Here is a 25,538-nt window from a genome sequence, read left to right as displayed (position 1 = left end):
CTATGAAATAAGTTCCTCACTTTGAAAAAAACAGTTTCCTCCTGATATTCCCTGAAATATACACTTAAGAGGTCAAATAACTATTGCATTAAAAAAATTAATTATATATTAGTTTTTTGTACACATAATGTCAGATTTTCCTCTGCTTGCTGACCCTAAACGTATGCTAAAATTAGGCTTCAGCCCATCAAAGAAAACAGAATAATGTATCTTCATGAAGTCTTGGATAAGGCCCTAAGATTTTCAAATTCTGCGTCTTTACTTATATTTTCCCCTTCTCCTTTCTAGCTTCTCCCTTCTGTGAGGTGTCCACAGAGTGATCTATAGTAACTGCTACTGTTTCATTTGCCACTAACACTATTGCACCTTAAAAAAATATAAGATGGTCACTAGAGAGGATGTAATGACAGGTCAAGGTTGCATCCATTTATATTCACAATTTTAGTCTTAATTTTTGAATATTTGTTGCATTTCCTTTTAAATGTAAAAAGGCAGTCTATCTTCTAACTCTTAAAAACTTAATTACCTCCCTACAGATTCTCTAAAAGGAAAAAATCCCAAGAATCCAGAGGAGTCAAAAGAAAAAGGTAAGTAAAGCAGTCAAGAAATTCAGAACTGAATATCAGAACAGCTGTTCAACGCTACAAACAGGACTTGAGAAAGAACATACGAGGATAAAAACCAAACCCATCCTGGTTCTTGTTTAGATTATTTTATCCATGGTACTGTTTTTAGCATTTGTGCTGTACAGTTCCCCAGTAGGGTCACTAGTAACTACCTGGGCTTCTTTTAAATGCAGAGGTTTGAATTTCCATCCTGGGGGAAATACTAAAACGTATTTTTATACCACCTTTTGATGTTAGTCTGTCAAAAACAAGTTATCTAAGGCTCTTGGTGGGAACATTCCTGCAGGGAACTAGCCTAAATCTGGTTTATGTGGCTATGGCTCAATAGCGAGGTTGACGGAGGCTCTTGACAGATGCAGGTGTTTGAGGGTGACGAGTATGTCAGGGATTTCTCCTAATTTATTTGCAATATGGACACATGTATCTCTAATATTTTCAATTGCAGGAGGCTGGTCTGCTAGCTGTGCACACAGAGGTCACAAATTGTTTGATAGTGTCTAGTTGTTGCAAGTGTGATGTCTATTGAACGCTAAAGCAAAGAATTATGGGATTCATGGGGACTGATGATCTGAAGAGTACTGAAACTCTGAAGAGTACTGAAAATTTCAGGGAAACAGAATTTCAGGGCTAGCAGAGCTATGCATGGTTCCTGACCTATAAAAGCACATCTGAGGTCCAAATTGTAGCAAAGTCCCATTTTTTGGGAAGCTGGAGATATTCAATGCAGTCCTGACAATGACTAGCACAGTGCAGAATACTGAATAGGCGTACAGCAAAGTGATGCACTTCTGGGAAGAATGTGTTATTCCTGGTGAAAGCTCCAGGGGAACAAAACCAGGGTGCCAGTGGTGCTCAGGATTCTCCTCTTTGTCACTGTTTTCAGTACAAGTATCTCACCTGCACACCACAACAAGCTCATATTTTTCCTTTCTTTGTGCCTAGCCACCTTCTGGATTTTCTTTTGTCCTGGGTTCTGTCTTGTCAGGTACAAGGAAAAGAGAATGAGAATATAAATGATTTTTCTCATCTCCTTTAATATTTTTCATATGCTGCAGAAAAATTAAAGATACAATTATGTTCTTGGACTATTCATTGTGATATAAAATATATGAATGTACATTTGAAGGATGAACACTGCTCTTATTTTATACCCAGCTTGCCTGTGATTTTAAAAGGCTATATATATGCAGGAAGAAAAATCCTGTTCACAGGCAATACCCATATGGCCTCTTTGATATTAAAAGAATAATGGAGTCCTAAATGAGTAACTGGTCCTTTTGTCACTCCTGAATAAAGAAAACTCCCACTTACCTTTATCAGCAACCTCTGGCTTTCAGGATCAGTATTCCTAATATTTTAATTGCATCAGTGTAGATTAATTTTTTATTTGGGTTCAGCAAAAGAAAAATCCACTGATGCCAACTGCTCTACAGAATTGCTTTCGTCTTTGTAAGTTATTATTCTTCATTGCCTACTTGAGAGACAGCTTAAGAGTTTCCCCAAAAATGCAAAACTAATGACATATTGAAGGCTTATTATTTTGCATATCCAAGTCTAAAAGGATGAATGAATGACCTCGTTGGTTCGTCCTGTTCTTTATTTCTGTGCTGTTAAATCCATTTAATTATCACATCTTTTCTGCTCTCTACATATCAAATTGTTTGACTTGCTTTCTTTTCAAGTGTCATCTTATTTCTCTAACCTGACTTGTGATAAATGTTAAATGTTTCTTTCTAGAGACTGGTAAAAAAAAAGATGTGAAGCCTCCAGCAGCATTAAAGGAAAAGGGTAATGTCTTATCATTATGTGGTTGGGAAATAACCAGTTGTTCCTCGTGAAAGAGTGTGCTGGTATCTCAGTGCAGTTTCAATATATTTTGAATTATAGGCTTTTGGTGAAAAGGAACTCAACCTAGCTTTTTCTCAATTCATAGATCTGATACTTTGAAAGGAGTAGAGTTTGGCATGATTCAGAAATAATAAAATCATTAACCCTTATTGTGGTGTTCTTTAACCGCTGTCTGACCTGCACAGCTAATATTGCAGCTGGAATCAGTAACAGAGCTGTTACTGAACCCGCACGACAGGCCAGAATGACAGGCTGCTTCAACTGCAGAAACTTTCCCAGCTCATTTAGTGGGAATTATTTTTGGTTTGCTTTCACATCTTAAGTAGAGCCTCTTATTGAAGTAAACAGAAATTCTAATTCTTAACGTTTATCTCTTTCTCACCTTTTGCTTATTCTGGTGTTATGCGCGTTTGGTATAGTACTGATGGACATTGTATATACTTATATTACTAATTTTCTGCTTCCATTTTTGTGTTTGATACCTTTTCCAGACTCTTCAAAAGGAAAAGAAATGAAGGCTTCAACTACAACTAAGGAAAAAGGTAACAATCCCAAATTGAGCTGAGCCTTAGCATAAGATTCAGTTGAGAAAATAGATCGGTTGTGCAAGTATTCTCAAAAGAAATCCTATTTCTTCAATTCATCCATAAATATCCTTGACTGGCATCCTCTGTTGCTAGGCTTTTTTTTTTTTTTTTTTCATCTGGATGATAAATGAGAGATACATATGGGACATATAAGGAAGTTGTAGCTGTAGTACTTCATAGCCCCCTAAGTTATGAGGACTTGTTTTCTTCTTTCTTAATTTTGCCTAATTCTTTCTATTTAAATTTGTCATTTCAGATTGCATTTCATTTTTTTCTATAACACATTATTTGATTATGCTTTGCTCTCTCTTCTTACATTGAAATATCAGCACTAGCCACCAAATAAAGATTAATTATAATTTATAGTACGTGACCTCTTAAATACTAGGAATTTTTAGGTAGTGAAAAAACTGTAACTGTAATTAATTAAATACTTTCAGGTTTATTTATTCATATCAACTAAATGAAAACAAAACTTAGCTTTACTTTGAAACTATTTGCATATTGATTAAATACCACTTGCTCATTAGAAAGCAGTCTCTCAGGTTAAATGTGTAAATAATTTAACGTGGACAAGAATATGTAATAACTTGCTAACAAATAACAGTCTTTGAGCCATGGGAATATAGTAGTCAATCTTAAAAACTTCCAGTCAGTTTTGAAAACTACTTCAGATAATTGAATAATATTACTTCCTATCTTTAGATTTTCCTTAAGGATCACTAGAAATAATGTGGCAATATTTTCTCTGACAAAGTTATGAAAGATAACATTTGCAGGTTTTTTTAGTGCCCCTATTTCACATAGTGTATGTAGATAGTATGTAGCAGAATTGTAGAGATTGGCTCTAACATTGCACAGTTGTATCATTGTGAAGCAGAGCGAAGGATTAAGTCCTACAAAAGAGACCAGGGCTTAAGCAGTCTGAAATCCTTTGAAGTAGTTGAAGTAGATGAACCTGGATTGTCAGCCCAAGGTCAAGGAAAAACAGGGATGCATTATTGTACCATTTCTTTTAATTCACTTGAGTCAATAGGGAGTACTGAAGTACTGGGGGCTGGGGGGTGTCTAGTGATTATTGATTTAATACAACTTGGCTTTTATGTTTTGAGCTTCAGGCAAGCAAAGCCTTTGGGCTTCCTGCTAGGTTCTTGCAAACATATCTGTGAAACATAGGTAGGTTAATGAAGAGTTAAACTTTGATTAGACCCTTAAGTATTTGACTATTGAGCTTCCTACCAAGTTACTTATATAATTTTTTGCTTCAGCTCTCTGTAAATATTTCAGGCTTGAAGACTGATTTATTTAAATTTAAGTGATAATAAAAGTGAAATACTATTTATTATGAAAGATCAAGTATTATAAAGAAGTAATACGTGTCTGTAAGAGTTCAGTAGCTACACTGCTAATGGATTAGCTTCAGTGAAGTGTCAAACCCCCACCCAACGGTACAGAAAAATAACTATTTCTAAAGGAGTTAATTAACTCAGTTTGATCAGCCAGTGAAACAACTGGTGCCTAACAGCTCCTTTCAAGTGGAAAAACTGAGTTCATTCAAGAAAGGACATGTTTAATTAAACATTGTAGAATTTCACTGACTGCACATGAAGTGGTTTATGCTCAGTATATTTGAGAACGAAACTCAGTACCCTGAAGCGATTAGCTTCACTATCTCTACTTTTTTTTATATAAAATGAAGTTTTCTTCCCATAGTAGTTGATAAGACATAGGCAAGATTTTCCTTATGCCATAGCAGTAGAAAATACGAGCTGTGTTCCCAGTGAACTTTCATATCACACAGAATTGTTGCACACAGGCTAACTTTTTTTTACCTATAGATTAAAACACTCTAAGAGATAGCTGTGTTCCCAGTGAACTTTCATATCACACAGAATTGTTGCACACAAGCTAACTTTTTTTACCTATAGATTAAAACGCTCTAAGAGAGGTAAAAGATTCTGTAGTGTTGGGTCACCTTGCAGTCTTATAGTTTTCTACTTGTCAAGATACAAGAAGTAAGATCTGCATGGTTTGTGCAGAGTATTCAGAGTTTAACTCTACTGCAGTACAAGGTCACATCAGAACACAAATAGCCATGGCTGGGATGAAGCCTGAACTGGAACCAATTGTTTTTATAGTAACAGCAGGATATTTGGATGAGCAATGCCATAATTTAGTAGGTGCTAATAGTACTGAGTCTGCACAGCCTTTACCAGCTTCCCAAGTGAGATGAGCACTGCTCACTTTATTTTCTCTTGTGGCCAGCGTGCAGCCCTGCACGTCACCTGTGGATGTGCTTGATGGCTTGCACACCTCACTGAAGGCAACTGATGTCTCACAGCAGTGAAAGCATTTCTCTTTGACTCTAGCTGGCTCTATAAGAACTTAAAATGTTTGGATTAGATGCTGTCAGACAAACAGCTGTGAAAGCATTTCTCTTTGACTCTAGCTGGCTCTATAAGATCTTAAAATGTTTGGATTAGGTGCTGTCAGACAAACGATCAGGCCAACTGCCTTCTTTTCAAGCCTTGTGTGTCTTAGTTAGGTCTGTAGAGTGACTGCTCTGAGCAGGACTCCATATCCTTCAAGGTCCTGGAGCAAGAATGCAAAGGAAGAGTGCAACTTGAGCGGGAAGGTCTCATGTACAGTGATGCCACCCTAGTGTCTACTATAGGATTCAGTCATTTTCTAGTCACTGAAGTTCATGACAAGGCAAATCTTATACAAGCTCACTTTGAAGGCAGTTCAGCTCAGTGGCTGCAGGATTTTAAAAATTGTTTCTGTCTTTTCCTGTTCCACGTGACAGATCTTCATAAGCCTTTTCTTAGCTGCTGGGATTCATACAAATGCAGCACTTCCAAAACCAAATACAACTAACTCAGTGACACTGAATATGTATGACAAGACATTGACGTTTTGTCAGAAGAGTGTAACCCCAATGCACAAAGTGGCTTTAAGCATCCATGTGGGATGCTGTGCTTCACTAAACCTCTCTTTCTTAACAACAATAAGTGACATGTCACATAGATCAGACAGTTTGTGAAAAGCCTCTGTAGGGAAAAGCGTTGCAGAATTTTTGTGGCCATTGCCCTGTAAAGAAGTGCAAACAGGAGGTCACTTTTATGAGTACTGGTACTTTTTTTAGCTGAGTGAGAGTACACAAAGAACTTCTTCAACGGACATCCCAGTTTAAACTAGCCAACCACAAAACGCCCTGAGAAACAGCAGGGGTTTGATTAGCGCTTCCACTTTACAGAGATTTGTCAAATCCAGTGTAAATTGCATTTATAAATGTGGCCACTGTGGAACCCCTTTGCTAAGACAAATACATTTTTGAAATGTGAAAGTTGACAAGCTGGATATAAAATTGCAATAGAAAATCCCCAATAATAAAGAACCTAAGTGTCAGGTAGATGTATTAGGTATCTAAAAATTACAATATCATCCAGTTCAAATGGTCCTTCCATTACAGAATGTCATTACTGAACATTGCTGATAAGAAATACTCCAAGAAAACATCAGAGCTTTAAAAGTCAGACACTAAGATAATGACAGATATATAAATACCAAGACAGAGTCGTAGTGGGAGGTATAAAATTCCCATTGTGAGTCAGCACTTCTCTGTAAAAAAATCTTTAACAGACATTAAAAATTACAGAAAAAGATCAGAAATAATATGAATAATGTGAATGAATATCATTTTATAAAAGGAAGGAGATAAAATTTTTATTCCAAAAAGCAATTTATATAAATTAAAGATGAGGCATGTTTTATGGCAAACTAAGAAGTGTAACATTGTCCTTATGGTTTGATACTTGATTATTTAAATTTTTTTTTTTTTAAGGAAAATATTCAAGCTGAATAAGTAACACCTGCATATATATGTATAAAATACACATTCCAAAGTCAAAACAGGTTTGTAAATGAAAGTACATCTACTGATACTTCAGTTATTTCCTGGAGGTAGGGACTGTTACATGCTGGGACTCCCAGATCTCCATAATAGCACTCTGAAAAGTCCTCTGAATGAATGCATAACTTGTAACTTTTTATTTATATATGTTTATGCAATAAAACAAAATTCTCATTGCATAATATTATTATTTCACATAATATTTGAGACCAGAAACCAGGATTCTCTCTGGGACAGTGAGCTTCTCACAGCTCACAGAATCAGGCTCCCTCTGTTTTATTGCCATTTTATGGCCCAATTGCACCATTTTTTGCACAGATCCAGAAAACTGTCCCTCTCCAAAAGCTTTGCAATCTCTCTGAAAAGCAAGACCGGCAGAGAGAGATTTGCACCCTCTGATGTGGAGGGGTCAGGTCCCTGGGTAGCTCTGCCCCACTACTTTTGCAATATTTTCAAGCCGAGATTTGTGCCCGTCTTTGGGAGAGTGCTTGAATGAATCCTCACGTGTGGGGAAACATCCCCTCAAGTTTCAAGGACTCAGACAGGGATGGGAGAAATCAGTATTTCTCGTTCCTTTAGTACTAGTATTTCTAGTTCCTTAGTGAGAGGCTGGGGACCAGATTCCACACACAGTCAAAGGGGTCTCACAGGGGAGTCCAACTCAAAGGGGAGTTGGACTAGATGATCTCTATGGTCCCTTCCAACTCTAGAAATTCAGTGAAATAACTCACTCAGGAAGGCAACCCTTCTCTTACCGGCTCTACCCAGGTGGTTGGTATAACTTGTGTTACTTTGAGAATGTGCTTGTGTATTCTCGTTAAGGCATTGATCACACTAAAGAGAAAAACACTTGATCACACTAAAGAGAAAAACACTGTAGAATTTTTGGAGATTATCTAGTGAATTAAATTTTTCTTAATAGGTCTGACAGCTATGTCTTACAAATTAAGACAAAAAGGATAGTCAGGTTATGCAGGGGAGTTCAACCACAACCTCTTCCTTGCCCATTAATAATTAAATGCACGAAGATAATTGAATAAGAAGCTATTTCTCCCAACCTGTTCATTAAAACTTGGACCAGAGGAGGAAAAGGGCAGGAAAGGTGTTTCCTGCTACTGAATGAAAATCATTCTAAACACAGATGGTCCAGCCAGTTCAAATTCTAAATTCTCCTCTCTGTTGCTCACTGTACTGGTTCTTTCAACTGTGGTTTCTTAAAATGATTAAAGTTACTCTTGATATGAGTAAGAGTAATTCTGAACTCAGAAAGAATGGGAGAGAGAGGTAAAATATCTGTTAGGAAGACCTGAGAGATAAAGATCACTTTATATAGTTCTTAAATATTTTAAATCCATACCTACTTCTTAAGCTATGAACAGATGGACAATTTACGGTGAGATGGGCAAAGATGGTAGCAACTTAGTGAATGCCAGCTGCTTTGCTGTAGCTGCCTACATGCGGTGGGTTTCACTTCAGCATAACAGAATTTATATGAACAGTTATCACAGAGTACCTGACAGAGGGGATGAGTCTGCATTTGATCTTGTTTTATGATAACTTCCATGTCCATAGCCAAAATAAATGTAAGAACTTAGACACTTCCACCAACTTTAGCTAAATCAGTAACTGTCTGTCTCAAAGTGTCAGGGCAAATACAATATTTTAAATTACTCTAGAGTTCTTCAGAGGTTTAAAAATCAGTCAGAAAATCTGTGAAAACATGGTCAAAGTCAGAACAAAACCAAATATTTGGGAAATCATGTGACAGAGAACTAGCCTGCGTGGTTTCTGCAAAAGGAAATTATACCTTAGTAATAAGTGTATTGAACATCTTAACAAAGTAATAAGCACAGCTTTTATGGGATGTTTTAAATAGGCCTTTGCAAAGTTCCAGTATAAGAATTACTGCAAAAACTAAGTAGCTGCTGCCTTAGAGGCCCAGTATTGAAGGAAATAAATTTCTGATTAGCAAGCAGAGAGCAATTGATTCATTTTCATCTTTAAGCCCGTTTACAGAATAATTACTTATGATTCCATGTCTGGACTCATGTTATATTCCTTAATTAACAGGAAAAGATAGAAATAGTAATGTAATGAAATTTTCAGAAGACATAGTATTAGTTGAAGAATTCAGGATCAGAAGGGGCTGTGATACACTGAATTTACAAGATGAATGGACAGCATGATGGAAACAAAAATGTAAGGTCAATAAATAAAATGTAATACGTACTGGAGGGAAAATATTAAAGAATAATTTATCTCTAAATTAACTATGTAGGTTCAGGAAAGGACCTAAGTATTATTGCAGACAAGTCAGTGAAGAACTTTCTTCATGCACTAGGAAAAATGCATATAGTGCTCTAAGGTCATTGTATAAATCAAAGATGCATCTTCTCTGAAGTGTTGTGTATAAAACTCTTACATGATAATGTGGTACTGGAGTAGGCTAGGAAAGAGCAACGAAAGTGTTATGGAAAGAGAAATAGTGGTACTGGAGTAGGCTAGGAAAGAGCAACAAAAGTGTCATGGAAAGATTCAGATTACCTTTGAGATTAATTAGCACTGTCATAAGATTGAAAATTACGAATCTAAGTCAAGGACTCTTCAAAAACACCACAGAGGAACGGGATTCTTTAATTAGCACTGTCATAAGATTGAAAATTACAAATCTAAGTCAAGGACTCTTCGAAAACACCACAGAGGAACTGGATATCTGTATGGAAATGTAGTTTTCATAGCCCAAATTTTCATAATTAATTACTGTATATTTAGAAAAGAAGTTAAATTTCATATCTCACAATGGAAACCAACTGCATGTTATAAGAAAATAACAGGTAAGCTTGTGAAAGAAATAACTTCGACAATATTCAGACTAAATATCTGTTCCTGGTGGCTGCTGGGTAATAAAACTAAACAGAATGGACTATTGTTGAGTAGAAAACTATGTTTTCAAGATTTTTGGTGGTTTTGAGACATTTTAAGGATTTCAGAAATGATTCTGTTCGCTGAACAGTCGGAAACAAGTCCCTTAGAACCATTACTATCTACAGGTTTACAGAAATGCTTGTGACCTAGAATCAAGTTTCTGATACAATTAAAAACAATACAATTTTCCTTAGCCTGATGGGGTTTTTTTCACTCTCATGAAATATTTACTATATTGACACACTTTTGTGACCTGTCCACCACTGGAAATTTACCTTTATTTTCCCACCCCACTGAAAAATTTTTGAAGTCCTGACATGGATTTGGTTCATAAAGATTTTTTCCACCCCCATTCTCAAACACAAAAGAGGTTGTTGCTCAATTCTGACTTCTGTGGTAGTTATCAATCTGGAATCAACCCCTAGAAATGGGAAGAAATATCTGGAAAAAAATATATTTTGCTTCGTATTTTATCTGTATTAGCTAGAAATGTATAATTGGATTTGGATAGGTCTAGGAAAAGAAGACAGGTGGTGAACTGGAGTCACTGTGGTCGTTGGTACAGTCCTTTTTGAACAGGGTTGTAGGTACAAATTCCTAAGTCGAGAACCAGATCATACCTCTCATCAGTACAGTGCAAAAAAAGTTGGCTTAAGAATTTACTCTTTCCCCAAATAATGAAGGTAAAAAAGAACACAGCCAAGAGCATCTCTCATATCTGAGCATCACATTCTCTAGTTCTAATTTATTTCATGTGCTTCCTTGCTCAGCTACAATACATTACTCACATGTGTTCTCCACAGGTAATCTGGCTTTTTATCAGTTGTAGACCAAATTCCTTGGCTAATCTATCTTTATGCTGCATTTCAGTTACAAACACATTTCTCAGCTTCTGAAAGAGCAATGTAATGATGATGCTTGTGCACTTTTTCATTTATTCCTTGTCATTTTAAGTTTGAATAACAGGATTTGATCAGAGCAGTGCTATTGGCAACAGTAGTCAGAATGAGGTCTTGTCTGTCTCTTAAGATTTGTCGAGTGTTTACAGTACATTCTATAGGAAAAACTATGGCCAAGGTGAAAATTCAAACAGATGTCACAACAGGATATAATAGCATAATAGCAGAAATTAGTGAGCCATAAGTGCAGTGGCAGACACAGACAGACCTTGCTACCCCTGTGCTTGCCTTGGGACCAGAAACAACATCATGTGCACTGCCAAGACAGAAGTCAGGAGGAGCCCAGGGTACAGGGCACATTTCCTTATAAGCCCTATCCAGAGTCTTGATATTTGGGGTTTCTTCTCATTTGGGAGTCCCTCCAACACACTTGTGTGGAGCGGCAAGTTAGCAGAAATTAGTGAGCCATAAGTGCAGTGCAGTGGGCAACAGTAGTCAGAATGAGGTCTTGTCTGTCTCTTAAGATTTGTCGAGTGTCGACAGTACATTCTATAGGATAAACTATGGCCAAGGTGAAAATTCAAACAGATGTCACAACAGGATATAATAGCATAATAGCAGAAATTAGTGAGCCATAAGTGCAGTGGCAGACACAGACAGACCTTGCTACCCCTGTGCTTGCCTTGGGACCAGAAACAACATCATGTGCACTGCCAAGACAGAAGTCAGGAGGAGCCCAGGGTACAGGGCACGTTTCCTTATAAGCCCTATCCAGAGTCTTGATATTTGGGGTTTCTTCTCATTTGGGAGTCCCTCCAACACACTTGTGTGGAGCGGCAAGTAAGTATGCCTTTCAAAAGCCACTGAGGCTGCTATAGCAGCCTCTGGGGGGAAAACACTAAATCCTCTGTAATGAAAGTTTTGTGTAAGTATGCCTTTCAAAAGCCACTGAGGCTTCCATAGCAGCCTCTGGGGGGAAAACACTTAAATCCTCTGTAATGAAAGTTTTGCGAAAGTTGCAGTTCACAGCTTTGGTATGCACATTGCCTATGAAAGCAAAGTGATTGCAAAGAGGACCAGATCCTGGAAACCTTGTGCTTAATTTTCACTAATTCTAGGCATGAAACATTTTTTTTTTTTTTCCACTGCTGGGCACATTCTTGAGATGATAGTAAAAATGTATTTCATTCTCAAGGAAGAGTAAGTGGCAGAAACCTTGGAAAATCCTTGAAATCAGAATTATTATTTTTTTTGCTGCAGGCCACTGATAGATAACATTTCAGTAATTTCAGGTTTAACCTTTTCCTTTTTGATCTCTTTTATCCAAATTTACTAACATTTTGAAATAAAAGGACTGTATTTTCACAACCAGGGTTTCAGCAGCCACCTGCAAATTCAGGTAACTCTTCTGTTTGAGACATCTCAGTCCTTTTAGTGAAATTTTGGTAAGTTTTCTCAGTAACCATTGCAGGTACATGCAATGTTTTATTGAAATCCCAGGCTGGACATCTGGGGTACATTTATTCTGTCTCCAGAGTTTGAATGCACAGATTGTTCTGCAGAGCTAGTTGCAGGTTGTTAAACTGGGGAATACACAGAAGTTTCCTTCCAGTTTCGGTCCAATGTTCCTTCCCACAAACCTCATGCTGTGAGATTTGGATGTGGGATTGTTGCATTATCAGCTCTTGTAATTCCCCGTGTCAGGCAGAGGCTTAGAAACCTGAACATGACTTCAGGTGATTTTTTGCTTCATTTTATGCATTTGTTTACCCCTACAAGCTTTAATATCGAAAAAAGCACGTATTTCTCTAAAACAGATGATGCTTCATAACCTTCCTCTAGCCTCCTCTTACCCTTTCATGCCTTCCCATCCCAATCTATTCTCCTCCTTCGTTGTTGATTTTGAAATATTCACTCTGCATGTCTATCTCCCAGTATCAGTGTCTGGGAGGAATGACGACTGGGACTAAAGTTAAGTATGGGAATCTAGGGAGCTGGAATTTGCCCTCATCAATAGCAGAGCTGGGTGTCTGTGAGAAAATGCTCTATCTATCAGATTATTAGTTTTTTCATCTGGCAAAGAAATCTGTTCTTACATTGCATAATATATGTGTGGTTTGAGATACGTACACAGAAGGCTTATATATAGGTGCTTGAGTTATTTTTTTCTGATACTACTTTGGTTGTGAAAATACGGTATTTTTGTTTCCTTTTCAGCTGCGGTGAAAAAGGAAGGGGAGAAGAAAGGTAAATAAATTATTTTTCCCTTGACTGAAGTGTCTGTCAGGCTGTGACCGCTGTGAAAAATGTTTCTTTCATTCAGTGATACAATTGAGATGACACACACCACCTCATGTGCGACCATCAGCTGCCTTTATCTACTCCTACTGTGATAACACAGTTGTCATTTCCAGTGTTGTTAGCTCCTTCTTACCACAGGCCAAACCAGCCCAGTATCAGACACTTCATCGTTCTGATTGGGAAGAAAATGAAAGGCTTTTGTTAGGATTTGTCAGAGGACAAAACTTGCAGTGCGCCGTGCATGCTGACCTGGCTGTTTGTTCTTGGCAGAAGGCGCTTTTCTAGGGACATTTAATTTCCTCTTTTCAGATATACATGTAGAATGAATGTAAGCTTTGCTGAAGTCATTCTTTGGTATTTTAACAGGTTAGTAGAAAAATTTCCCCGGAATTGGAACCGAAAACAATGCTTAAAATGTTTAAAGATAAATATACTGTATTTATCAAATTGTAAATAACTATTTATAGTGTTGTCTTTCAAAATAAGATTCGTTGAGTTGAAACATTTTTTTTTTGTAATTTGACAATTTTATTTCAACTGCAAAAATAATGAAAATTAGCACAAAGGTGCTATTTTTCTTTAATCTATTCAACTTTGTTTATTATTTGGTTTATAATCCATATCTTACTCATTAAACTGGGAAAGTTTCCAGAACTTTTCCATAGATTTCAGAGGATTGTTTGAGATTTAGTATTGAGTAAATAAAGGGGGGGTCTTTATTTCTGAAGATTACTGATGGGATGGTTAGTATCTGGGGGGGGGGTGGGGGGGAAGTGACTTTTGTCATTTCAGAAAGGTTTGGAAATTCTGTGATTCACATAGTCAAGCAATGGAGCCAGCCTTTGCTTTCCATACATGAAGACGTTTTCAAGCCTGCTAATTTATTATTTTTTCTGTTATCCCTATACAGAGTCATTAACTGAACTGGAAAAAAAAATGATAGTCTCAACTATTTTAACAGCTCATGAGTGAAATCTTGGCTGTGTTGATGGTAGTGGCAAAATTCCCATTCACTCCACTGGAGCCAAAATTTCACCTCATGTGTTTAAGAGAATAATAAAATTCATTTTGGTTATCAAAAACAACCATGCTTTATAGGTATCAAGCAGGATATTTTTGTCCAAAGATTAATTTGCAGCAACCGAGGCATGAAAGGCAGCACATGAAGCAGGGACAATCAGAAAACTGGCAACTACACTTACAGCCATTGGTTTTCAGACACCAAAATGCCTGCTGTGTTCACAGCCTTGAATTTATCACATGGACTCTTACATCCTTTATGGAAACGAAGGCGTGAGGTAATTGCTCAGGGTCCTACTTCAGTTAGCCTTGCCATAGGTTATGGGTCCATTCATTTACAGAAGAACATCAAGGGAATTTGGTTGAAATACCTACTGCTTGCACTTGGTTCATTTTTTACAGGTTAGGATTTTTTTCCTCCTTAACCATAGTCTTCTCCAAAAAAAAAAATTATTAAACAAAAGCATTCTTAATGAACATTTTTTGAAGTTGGATCAATTTTTCCATTTAATTTTCTTTTTTATGTATTTTCTGCTACAAAATAATTTACTGTAATTTCTCAATTTGTTGAAGGGATTTTGCCTGCAAGTATAGGTAAGATACTTTCAAGCACATGGCTCGGGGCAGGGTATACCTCATCCTGCCCATTACCACCAACGTACTTCACAGAAACATGGAGGTGCGAACTGAAATTCAGCTCTGGTCATTCTTCTGATATAATAATTTTATTTATTTTCAACTAAACCTCCCTTTGGTTTTCTGAGATCATAACCAACATTGCCAGCAATGAAGGTAGTGATTGTAGTGAAAAACACACTAGTCCAAAGAAATTTTCCAGTAACTCAGGGAAACTGGTTCAGCAATGTTACTGCCTTCAGTAGGTAAACACTAAACTGGGCAACTGGAGAGAAGTGACAAGGCCTCTTCCCAAAAATGAATGTACCATGCTTTGTCTTTCTCATCTAGCTTCACATTCTCTGCAGGCCCCACACAGAAAATATTGCATGTTACTTGCTAACTCCCCAAATCATCAGGTTTTATTTATTTCTACTTATTCTGTTATCATTAAAAGTTGCTCCAGGCTACATGTGTAGCCTTGCAGTAAAAAGGGGAAATGTTTGCTGGTTTTGCTTAAGGAGACAGTATTATTTTACCCAGCTGCAAAAACAATAGAAGTAGCCAGGCAGTGCTCTAAATTGACTGGCTCATTATCCAAAATATATTGTGGTAGGAGCATGCACGGTCCAAATACCACTTTATCATCTCTCATGCGAATCATGCAGCACATATGCACTGTACTGTATACAAAGCTTTCTCCAATTATTCTGCTTATTCAAATACACATCCCTTGCTTAGAAAAACAAGAATAATGAGCAATACAGAGTGACAAACCATCATAAAAAGAGAAGGTGAAATGACACTTTCTATCAATGGTACATTCTGTGTGTAGCATAAATCAGACATGAAGGAGTTTGAAAGAGATAGAAAAGAGCAAAATTCAGATGGAGGTAACTTACATGTTTCACTGACTTCTCCAAATATGAATGATACTAACAGGAACCTTAAGGTACTATTTATACATCAACTGTTTCCATTTGAAAGGTTAGGTCTCAAAGACTTTGTGACTGTAGTCCTAAAAAATAGTCAGCTTCAGCTTCCAGCATCATGTTATGCCTTCTTTCAAAATGTGTGGGATAGAGAAGCTGTCATGGAAATATTTTAAAAAATTGTCAGTTCCTAAAGGGCAAAAGGTAGCAACCCTTTGCATGAGGAAAGCACTTCCTAATAGCCTCAAGAGCAAATCTGTTTGCCAGTACAGTAAAACGTTTGACGCTTGATCGTAATTCAAAGCACTGCAAGCAGGAATTCAAGTGAATTACAATAGACCCAGGTATTGGTGATATGAGATAAAGCTCATCAGATTCAGGGCACCTCCAGAAAACAATTGAGAGAGCAAAATATTTCAGCTTTTTTTCAGTTGTAAGTGCCTTCTTAAAAGGAAAGAAAAGTTAATATTTTTAAACCAAAAAAGTATTTTTACATTTCAAAAATATTTCAGAATCACAAAGAATTAAAGAAATGCTTTGTGTGAAATTGAGCCAGACTAAAGCCAATTTCACGGTTTCCTCGTTCTGCATAAAACTGAATTTCTTATTGATTCATTCTCATCTCCTTACTGATTTCTTACTATAGAGAGCACGGACTGAGATGGGGATGTCAAGCAAACAACCTTAACAAGCTTAATAAGTTCTCTCTCCAGGTCAGTGTCAGGAAAGCTTGCCTGAAGACTGGTTACTTCTGTGATTTTAGTGAACCCAGAGAGTATTTAACCATCACACCATCCCTGTGGGTTACACATCCACATGCATAGGTGTAAGAAGAACCACCTCATTGTTTAAAGTGAATCATAAACCTGAGTTGCCAGGAAGATGGTCTCTCCAGACTCCCTACAGACGGAGAGAGAGAGCTCTGTCTTGCTTCTGAGAGCATGCTAGAGTGAGCATCTAATTCAGGGTAGTCATCTTCTGGGAGTATCATATCTTATATAGGCTGCCTATAGTTAGATGTTATGAGAACCTGTAAGCTAGTGAGACGCAGAAGATAGTTCCCTGTCGATCACATGACTCCCGTTTTGATTTTCAGCTTTATCACTCCAACAGCTTGCTCTTATATTTATTTAACAGTTTTTAGAAAGCCAAAAACCACATTCATCTGACAAGTTTCAGCAACAATAAATTGACAGGAAAATATGTAGGATCACATTTTGACCTTTCCCAATAAAAGCATCATGGTCTAAAAAGCTGCATATAGTCTGAGTGCAGCTAATATCAAACAAATGCAGAAAATGGGAACAGCATCTACACTCCAGGTCCAAACTACATATTTTTGCCAATCCAGTAAAGGGCCACGTCTTTCAATTACTCCTGGTAATGGTACCCTATGCATCTCTTGGAAACTGCTGCTCTGCATGCAGAGTGTGGTATAAACTGACCGAGGCACAGCAGTGTCCCTTTTCAATGCATATAAAAATCAAGATGCTTTCCAAACTGGAAAGGAACTGAGCAATACAGCATTTCAGAACTGCTCAGCTTTGGACTTGACCAGAAGAAATGGAAAGTGGTTTTTATTCATAAAGCAAATGGTCACGGCAGTGCGGGGGTTCTGCTCAGCTGCAAATGCCACTGGTGAAATATGAGCCACACCTTCATTATGTAGTTTTCTAATATGCCTCAAAGAATAGGAAAGTGGTATACCTAATTCTGTAAATGCGAAGTGCGTTACACAGCCCCCTGATAGAATGTGTATTCCTAAACAGAGGGGGAAAAAAAAAAAAAAGCAGAAATATTTTTTAAAAGTATATCTTAAAATAGTGTCACAAAGTCAGTATTATGTATGAGAAAAAAAGAAAACCAATCATATGCTACTACGCTCTTTCAACTAGCAGTGCTGTGGTTGAAGGTAGGCTGTTATTTAAATTTATGAATTTAGTGAAAAGTGTTGAGCCCACTGCACTCACCCTTCGTCTGCCTGCTTTCTACTTATATGGAATGGGTACTCTGGAGGGAGTTTTCTGGTTGTGTGGTTTTCTGGTTTCTGAGACCCCCCTCAAGAGGTAACAATCATTGAATTAGCCACAAGATGGAGCCCAAAGGATCTTCGAGACTGGAGTTAACATCTCCTTTCTGAATCATATTAAGAACTAAATAATACGGTTTTACTGACGAACAGTTTATGGGAATCTTAAGCTACAGATAACGTCTTCTTCAATGTGAATCCACTCCTGCCTAAAGATATTTTTCATTTAATAGATGACTGGCCATACACTGGTGAGCTTTGACTTCCCACCCTGAAGCAACAAACCCCCAGCATTTTCAAGGAATATTGATGAATTAAGAATTTGCATGAAATATGGAAAATGCTTTGAAAAGTCTTATAGGAGTTATCTGAAATTTACTTGATCTCTGTTTACCTTGCCTTAACTATCTTGGGGGGGTTTAATAATTTATGTCCATTTTGCAGGGTTATGTGAGACTTAATGATCTGTACAACCTCTGTTAAGTGATGGCCAGATCTTGAGAGACCAGGCTCAAGTACTTTCCATGTTGCAGATATTTCAGTTAGGATAAGACACAACCAGAAAACTCCCTCCAGAGTACCCATTCCATATAAGTAGAAAGCAGGCAGACGAAGGGTGAGTGCAGTGGGCTCAACACTTTTCACTAAATTCATAAATTTAAATAACTTTTTTAGATCCTTAGATGAACTTAACCATTAAGAAACCATAACTCATAAAAATGTAGATGCCTAAACCAGTCATCTACATTGAAGCTATTCACTGTAGTCTCACTTTAGAGTTAATGGAGAGAAATAAGCATCTGCATAGAGTGTTTCATCTGTTCATCCTATGTATCTGTCAGAATACAAAGAATTACCCCCTGGAGATACCTGTATTTCTGACTTGACTATAACAAGGAACATAGTTTAGGTTTAGTAACAAAAATAGAAAACAATCTGCAATAAACATCAGGATAGTTTGCTGTTAATTATTTCAACAACCCTCCCTAAACTTTGAATTAATTTTTCTCTTTTAAGAATCTGACATCAAAAGAAGAGAAAGGTGAGAAAAGTCAGGAAGTCGTTTATAGATCTTATCAGCTGATTGAATATCCACTTTCATTGTACTTAGATGGAGGGGCTAATGCAAATATTTTATCTAGGATTCTTAACACTAAGCTGCAAATTCCATGTTTATCTCCCTCGCACCTTCAGTGTGCTCATAGTTAACACCTGTAAAAGTAATGATGCTAATTTGCATCAATGTTTTTTTTACCCTCAATTTTAGTCTCAACAGGATTTAATCTAAACCTTGTCATGGATTACACCTTTGCAATCCATTCAAGGTAAAATTGGGGTAATACATTTTTTTATGTCTCATGTAACAACAAACCTGCAAAATAATTCATATTGACAAATCTGACGTAGGATTTCAATTGCAGTTATGATTACAACTTGTGTTAATCATTCTTACTTGCCTTAAAGTACAACAGTAATTTATTCAGCCCCTGCTACCAATAAATGGAGACAGTTAAACTAGTATTTTAATGATTATGAAACAGCTGTGATTTCTGAAGAAAGAGTGATCTGTGTAATTGGTGGTCTGTGTTGTCACTATAAGTTAGGTGCAATACATGTATATTTGCATCATGTCAGCAACACTCTCACCTGTCAATCAACATAACATGTTTAAACATCTGGATATCCATATAACACATGGCTAATTGGCTAAAAATTTCCCCATGGGATAAACTAAGACTTTATTGCTCTGCGCAAAGATGTCTGCAAATGAATGCTCAGAGGTATTCTGTTCAGATGCAATCCCAGAATTAACAATTCTTCTAGTGGCAATCTTCATTTCCTTCTTTATCTATGCAGACATGATTTTCAGAAATGTGCTCTTACGAAGTTGTAATTAAAGCAAAAACAGTGATCAGCAGCGTTTCATGAGGAAAGAAGATGGTTCAGGATGTTCTGCCTCTAGAAGCTAGTCATTAGCTCTCTGCTTTAATCACCATATTAATTTGGGTAGCACACTGGGAAAAGTCCATCTTTTTGAAAGCTAATAATTTTTTATCGTTCTCCCCTCCAAATATCAACTAATGACTGCTCCAAAATTCTTCTTTTCTAGATTTTCTTAAGGTCATCTTATTCTTGTTTTAATGATGATTATTTTACATCTATTTAATAACATATGTAAATGTATATTCAGCCATGATTATTCTTTTACAAATCCAGTCATAGTTAAGGAGCTCAGCAAAGAAGTATTTGCATGGAATCTGGACCCAGGGTGTTAGTTTGGCACCTTTCACAAAAAATAGATATTATGAAACAGACTGAAGTTTCAAATATTAATGAATAGTAATATCGGCAAGAGGTACTCCTTTTGGCTCCAATTGTTTATACAGAATGGTGAACACTATTTTTGCATAAGCTAAATTCAATATTCAGAAAAAAAAGTCATCGCTGTAACATCCTACATACTTCAATCTGCCCAATTTCACTCAGTTGCCCTTTATGAGTCAATAATTTATGTTGCAGTAAAGCATGGCCTGAGCTTGGCTGTGTTTTGCCTTAGCTATATGCAAATGTAAAACTGATATTGCTAGAAGTGAAAGTTTGTTAAGCATATTCTCCCTCATCTGTATGTTCCCATCCCATAATTCCAGGGAAGAGCACATGAAAACGTCAGAAGCTGAGGATGATATTGAGAGGAAGCTCTTCAGGTCTTTCACCACACGTGCCTAAAGATGAAATGCATTAATGCAGCACATGTACCTCATCTACATTTGACTGGAATTTTATTCTTTCCAGCTCCGTCGATGGAAGATTTTTCCTCCTGGGATTTTAAGACTTATAGTACTTTAAAGACATTAACTTTCAGTGCTATCATGCAAGATTGCTGTTTCAACAAGCCTTACATTTCCCAGTGCATTTCTATTGTTTAACTGACAAACTGGGAAACAGAGAAAGATTGGGATCATTACTAATACTCCCTACAGGCATGCATCTCAGATTCAAGTTGAAGCGATTCCTCTCATTAAAAATCATTTTAAAATGTTGGAAATGTCTGTACTTCTTTGCTGCTTCTACTGTATTTACCCCATGCTAAAGTTCCTCCCTTCCCTCCTCTTTCTGAACAACTTTTTGTTTTTCCCAGTTATATAAAGTACTCTTGAATTGCCAGTTAAAAATAAGTCTCAAAAAACAAGCTGTTCTAGATAACAACAGCAAAATCCACCAAAAGCAAGAGTCAGCTCTTCACTATGCAGGGCTGAGCTCTAAGGCAAACCAAAGAGCAGGGACACAAGTGTGCTAACTGTATAAAGGCAGATATGTTGGACCAGGCTGCTCTGGTAATGGAAATACAGCAGAATGAACTGTGAGACCAACACCAGCTTTTTTGGGGTAAATCAGCAATAAAAAAGATCAGTCTGTTGCAAATGAATACCCCACAGGCTCTAGTATCGGTGGCTAATTGTTAATTATACCGGCAAACCATGGCATTTTAGGAGGGTTTGGCTTAAGCATTTACCCTGTTGTCATCATCAGTCACCAGGGTCCTGCTGAAACAGTGATCCAAGGCTGTGTGTGGTGCTGCTCAGACCCAGTCAGCTCTTCACTATGCAGGGCTGAGCTCTAAGGCAAACCAAAGAGCAGGGACACAAGTGTGCTAACTGTATAAAGGCAGATATGTTGGACCAGGCTGCTCTGGTAATGGAAATACAGCAGAATGAACTGTGAGACCAACACCAGCTTTTTTGGGGTAAATCAGCAATAAAAAAGATCAGTCTGTTGCAAATGAATACCCCACAGGCTCTAGTATCGGTGGCTAATTGTTAATTATACCGGCAAACCATGGCATTTTAGGAGGGTTTGGCTTAAGCATTTACCCTGTTGTCATCATCAGTCACCAGGGTCCTGCTGAAACAGTGATCCAAGGCTGTGTGTGGTGCTGCTGAGACAAGCACAACTTGATGATGAATAGAAGTGAGAGAACTAGCTGAAAGCCCAAGTTCTCTGCTTCCCTCCAAACCTTCCAGGTAGCCTCAGATAAATCGTTTAGCTTTTCACACCTGTCACGTTAATTTGGAATAATACTTCCTTAATGTGTAGAAACCTGGACAATTATCCTGGAAAATGGTAGTTTTAAAGTAAATCAGTAACATAAAGTGGATGCTGTAGAGAATCAAGAGATGTGTAAGGACAAGGCTTGCACAGCATGGACATTAAAATGCTCATACACCAGCTCCCTGTATTCGTGTGACCAGCACCACCACACTCTTCTTGCTTTCTTTACTTTGACTTATCCGTGGGGCAAACTATTGGCCATAAACTCTCAAGGCAATTTCCTAACACAGAGCAGGGGTCAGGAGCAACAAGCACAAGCCATTCTCTTTATAGTAAGCTTTCTGCAGCTCGTCTGTTTTTTGAGGAAACATTTTTTTAGACATATTAGACTTCTTTCTGCACAATCAGTCTGCCAGCTCCTCAGCCAGCCAGCAGGACTTGAGGAGGACATAGGCAGATATGAGGGATCGGGTCTGCTGATCTAGAAAACTTGCAGGAACCTTTGACTTCTCCTTTAAATGACAAATAGTACAGACAATAACTTTACAAAGACAGGGAGCGGCTCTTGAACAGAGTGATAGATCCTAACAATCCCCTTTTTTTCCAAAGTTATTATCATCTGAGACATACTGAACTGGCTCAATGTTTTATTCTGGTTTACTTTTTGTAGTCCAGTTGCTCCACAGTCTGAAAAACCTTCCACTGACTGAAATAAAACTGTTTTATTCAACCTTTAATTAAAAGCACATCAACAATTAGGCAGAATGATGTGGCATCTTAAGTTTTTGCAGACTACTGTATTCCCACTGAATTCTGAAGGAGGAATGACGATTAGTTTGTCTGAGGGCCAAATTGTTAGTTTGTCTAGAGTTCATTTTCAGGGCGAATGGACTTAGCTTGAATAAGGAAATAAAAGATTTATCCTTTGTCATGATATATAAACTGCAAGGTTAGGGCACAAATCTTGAGAATTCCATTAAAAGACTCCTGTTGATCTTGATTCCTCTTTTGGTCTGTAATGGTGTTACAGATAAGCCCCATGGGTGTGTTCATCTAATGCCCAGTCCAAATCCTATTAAAGAGTCTTTGTGCTCTCTTTAATGAGAGATGAACCAGACTCTTACTTAGCCTAATGGAAAATAACTTTCTTATTTATAATACACATGTGATTATCCAATTAGAAATAATTTTCTCAGCTACATATATTATTATTTTGTTATTCTTCACTAAAACAAATAGTTCAGGCATTGCTTTCATTTCCTGCATGACATATTCTTTTCTTACGCAGTGTGCACGCTCACAAATATATTTGCTGTCTGAACAGCAAATGACTGTTATCCAGATGGAAAATAGACATGTTATAATCAAAAAGCATGTTCTGCTTTTAGCCTCACCAATTTATGGTTCAATAAACCAGAGGATTTCTTTTCTGAACCCATATCAGAAGCTAATTTACAAAAATATGCCGTATATAATTAATGCCCTTATGGCATTCAGAATAACAGGCAAGAGTCAAAGAAAATTTGAAGTGAATGTGGAAAACAGCAGGATAACTACCAAGCCCAGTTACCAAGTTTAATTTAGAATGACACAAAAGAAATTTCAAAAACATTTTTGCTGAGAGTAGAACCGGGTAATTTCATTGATCCAGTTGAGATCTTATGTTGCTTCAATTATTTCATCAAGGATCCATCTGTTTTCATTAGATTGGAATCTGACCCTTTTCCTCCTCTTAGTATAGTTTAAGTGTTGAATAAATGAAGATAAAGTACTTACTTAGGACTGAATTTCTTAACGTTGTGAACAACAAGCAGTTATTTACCCAGCAGGTATTCCTGTTAGTTAATGACATCACAACAGCTGTTTGAAGTGTTCATCTAACCCAACGTCCTCTTTCCACCAATGGCCAAACCAGCAAATGCCTAGGGAAGAGTACTGGAACGAAACAGCCACACAAAGATCACCTTGTGACCTCCCATGATCTCAGCTAAGGAACTTCCTAAGATAGAAAACTTTATGTTTAAGAGCACTTGGTAGATTTTTCTCTAATTTTCCCAGTCACTTTTTGAAATTGTGAAAATTTTCAACATCCGCACATTTTGCAGCATGGATTTTCACAGCTTATCTAGGCATTGTATAAAAAAATATTATTTAAACACAAAATTTGAATAGAGCTCTTCTACTTCCAGTGCAAGATACTACATAAAATGATTGAGAGCAGCATCATACAGCCTTTCATTTCTCACCCTTTAGGTTAAATATCATATAATATATCATTAAATATTCTGGAAAGTCTGACAAGTTCAGTCACATTTAACTTTTATCTTCTTCCTGTTTTTACTAGGTAGACTAAAAATCAGAGTATCTCTGTTATAGACAATTATGATATTGTAAAAACAAAACTAAGGGTCTTGGGATTTAATTTTTCAATTTTCTGCTTGTTGTCTAAGTCATTTGAATTACATCTTTTATGAGAAAATATGACATATAAGAAGGATAAGTTTAATAGTGAATAGACTGAAATCATAGTTAGCAGATTTAGCAAAACACGAATGTTTCTTTATGGCCTACATAACATCTAAAAATTTCACTTTTCTCTTTTTTTCAAAAAAAAAAAAAAGCAGACATGATCTGGAATGACCAACACATCCTATAAAAACTTCAGATGATCTTCATTATTTCATCAGAATATGCAGTAGAAATATTTCTGTGTCACACCAGAAAAAAAGAAGGCTAGGCTTTTAGGAAAAGCTATGGTAGCAATCTCAGCATTCAAGTTCTGGCTGGGTACTGATACTATATGATTTTGATTAATTAATACCACCACAGAAAATGTGGGCAAGGGCAACACAGACACCTCCCTAAACTTGAGGGACCAGACCTGGTCTGAGTTCCTATTGCTTTAAACATTCTCTGATTCATATTCACCAGCAGAAAAAGGGAAATAACTGCACTGCCTTCACTAGAAAGTTAAGATGCAATGGTTTTATTTTGATTTTTGTGCTCTAAAGCAAATTGCAGATCCAAGATAAGAATGTTTTAACAACAGGTTGTTTGTAAAATTCATTAAGCTGTGTCAGTTAGTAGTGCAATCTCAGCATTCAAGTTCTGGCTGGGTACTGATACTATATGATTTTGATTAATTAATACCACCACAGAAAATGTGGGCAAGGGCAACACAGACACCTCCCTAAACTTGAGGGACCAGACCTGGTCTGAGTTCCTATTGCTTTAAACATTCTCTGATTCATATTCACCAGCAGAAAAAAGGAAATAACTGCACTGCCTTCACTAGAAAGTTAAGGTGCAATGGTTTTATTTTGATTTTTGTGCTCTAAAGCAAATTGCAGATCCAAGATAAGAATGTTTTAACAACAGGTTGTTTGTAAAATTCGTCAAGCCGTGTCAGTTAGTAGTCTTTAAGTGAATACTATTCTTATGTGGCCTAGCTCTGATCATTGTTGGGGGTCACTGAAAGTGTTATGTGACACAACATTTTGTTGTAGTTATGTAACCCACTATACCGGTCCCTAAAGTTGAGATATTTTTTTTTTAAATATTTGCCATGAATTTCCTTTTGCAAATTGAAATGCATAGCTAGATGAGCATAACTCACTAGGTCTTTTGCCACAATAAAAAATTAACTTCCTCTTCAAATTTCAGACATACTTCACGGATACTCAATTACAAAAGAATTTACCTGAGCTTATGATGTTTAGGAAACTATATTTTGTGCGGTTTGCTGTGTTTAGGCTAAACAATTGAGCCTAAATTTACAAAAAGATTTTTTTAT

The 25,538-nt window shown here is 37.0% G+C and overlaps 1 protein-coding gene across 1 annotated transcript in view; it reads left to right on the top strand.

Moving 5' to 3' along the window:
• Positions 1-25,538, top strand: part of LOC106902653 (triadin-like) — a 146,825-nt gene that overhangs the window by 87,221 nt on the left and 34,066 nt on the right. Inside the window, exons 8-11 of the mRNA XM_014966318.1 lie at positions 537-587; positions 2,364-2,414; positions 2,966-3,016; positions 13,016-13,045. Coding sequence (XP_014821804.1) covers positions 537-587; positions 2,364-2,414; positions 2,966-3,016; positions 13,016-13,045 — 183 coding nt within the window. The remainder of the gene's footprint in view (positions 1-536; positions 588-2,363; positions 2,415-2,965; positions 3,017-13,015; positions 13,046-25,538) is intronic.

Source organism: Calidris pugnax, unplaced genomic scaffold (genome assembly GCF_001431845.1).
Source record: "Calidris pugnax isolate Ruff unplaced genomic scaffold, ASM143184v1 scaffold31, whole genome shotgun sequence".
Taxonomy (NCBI): Eukaryota; Metazoa; Chordata; class Aves; order Charadriiformes; family Scolopacidae; genus Calidris; species Calidris pugnax.
Note: the sequence above shows the minus strand (reverse complement) of the source record. Positions and strands in the feature narration are given on the sequence as shown.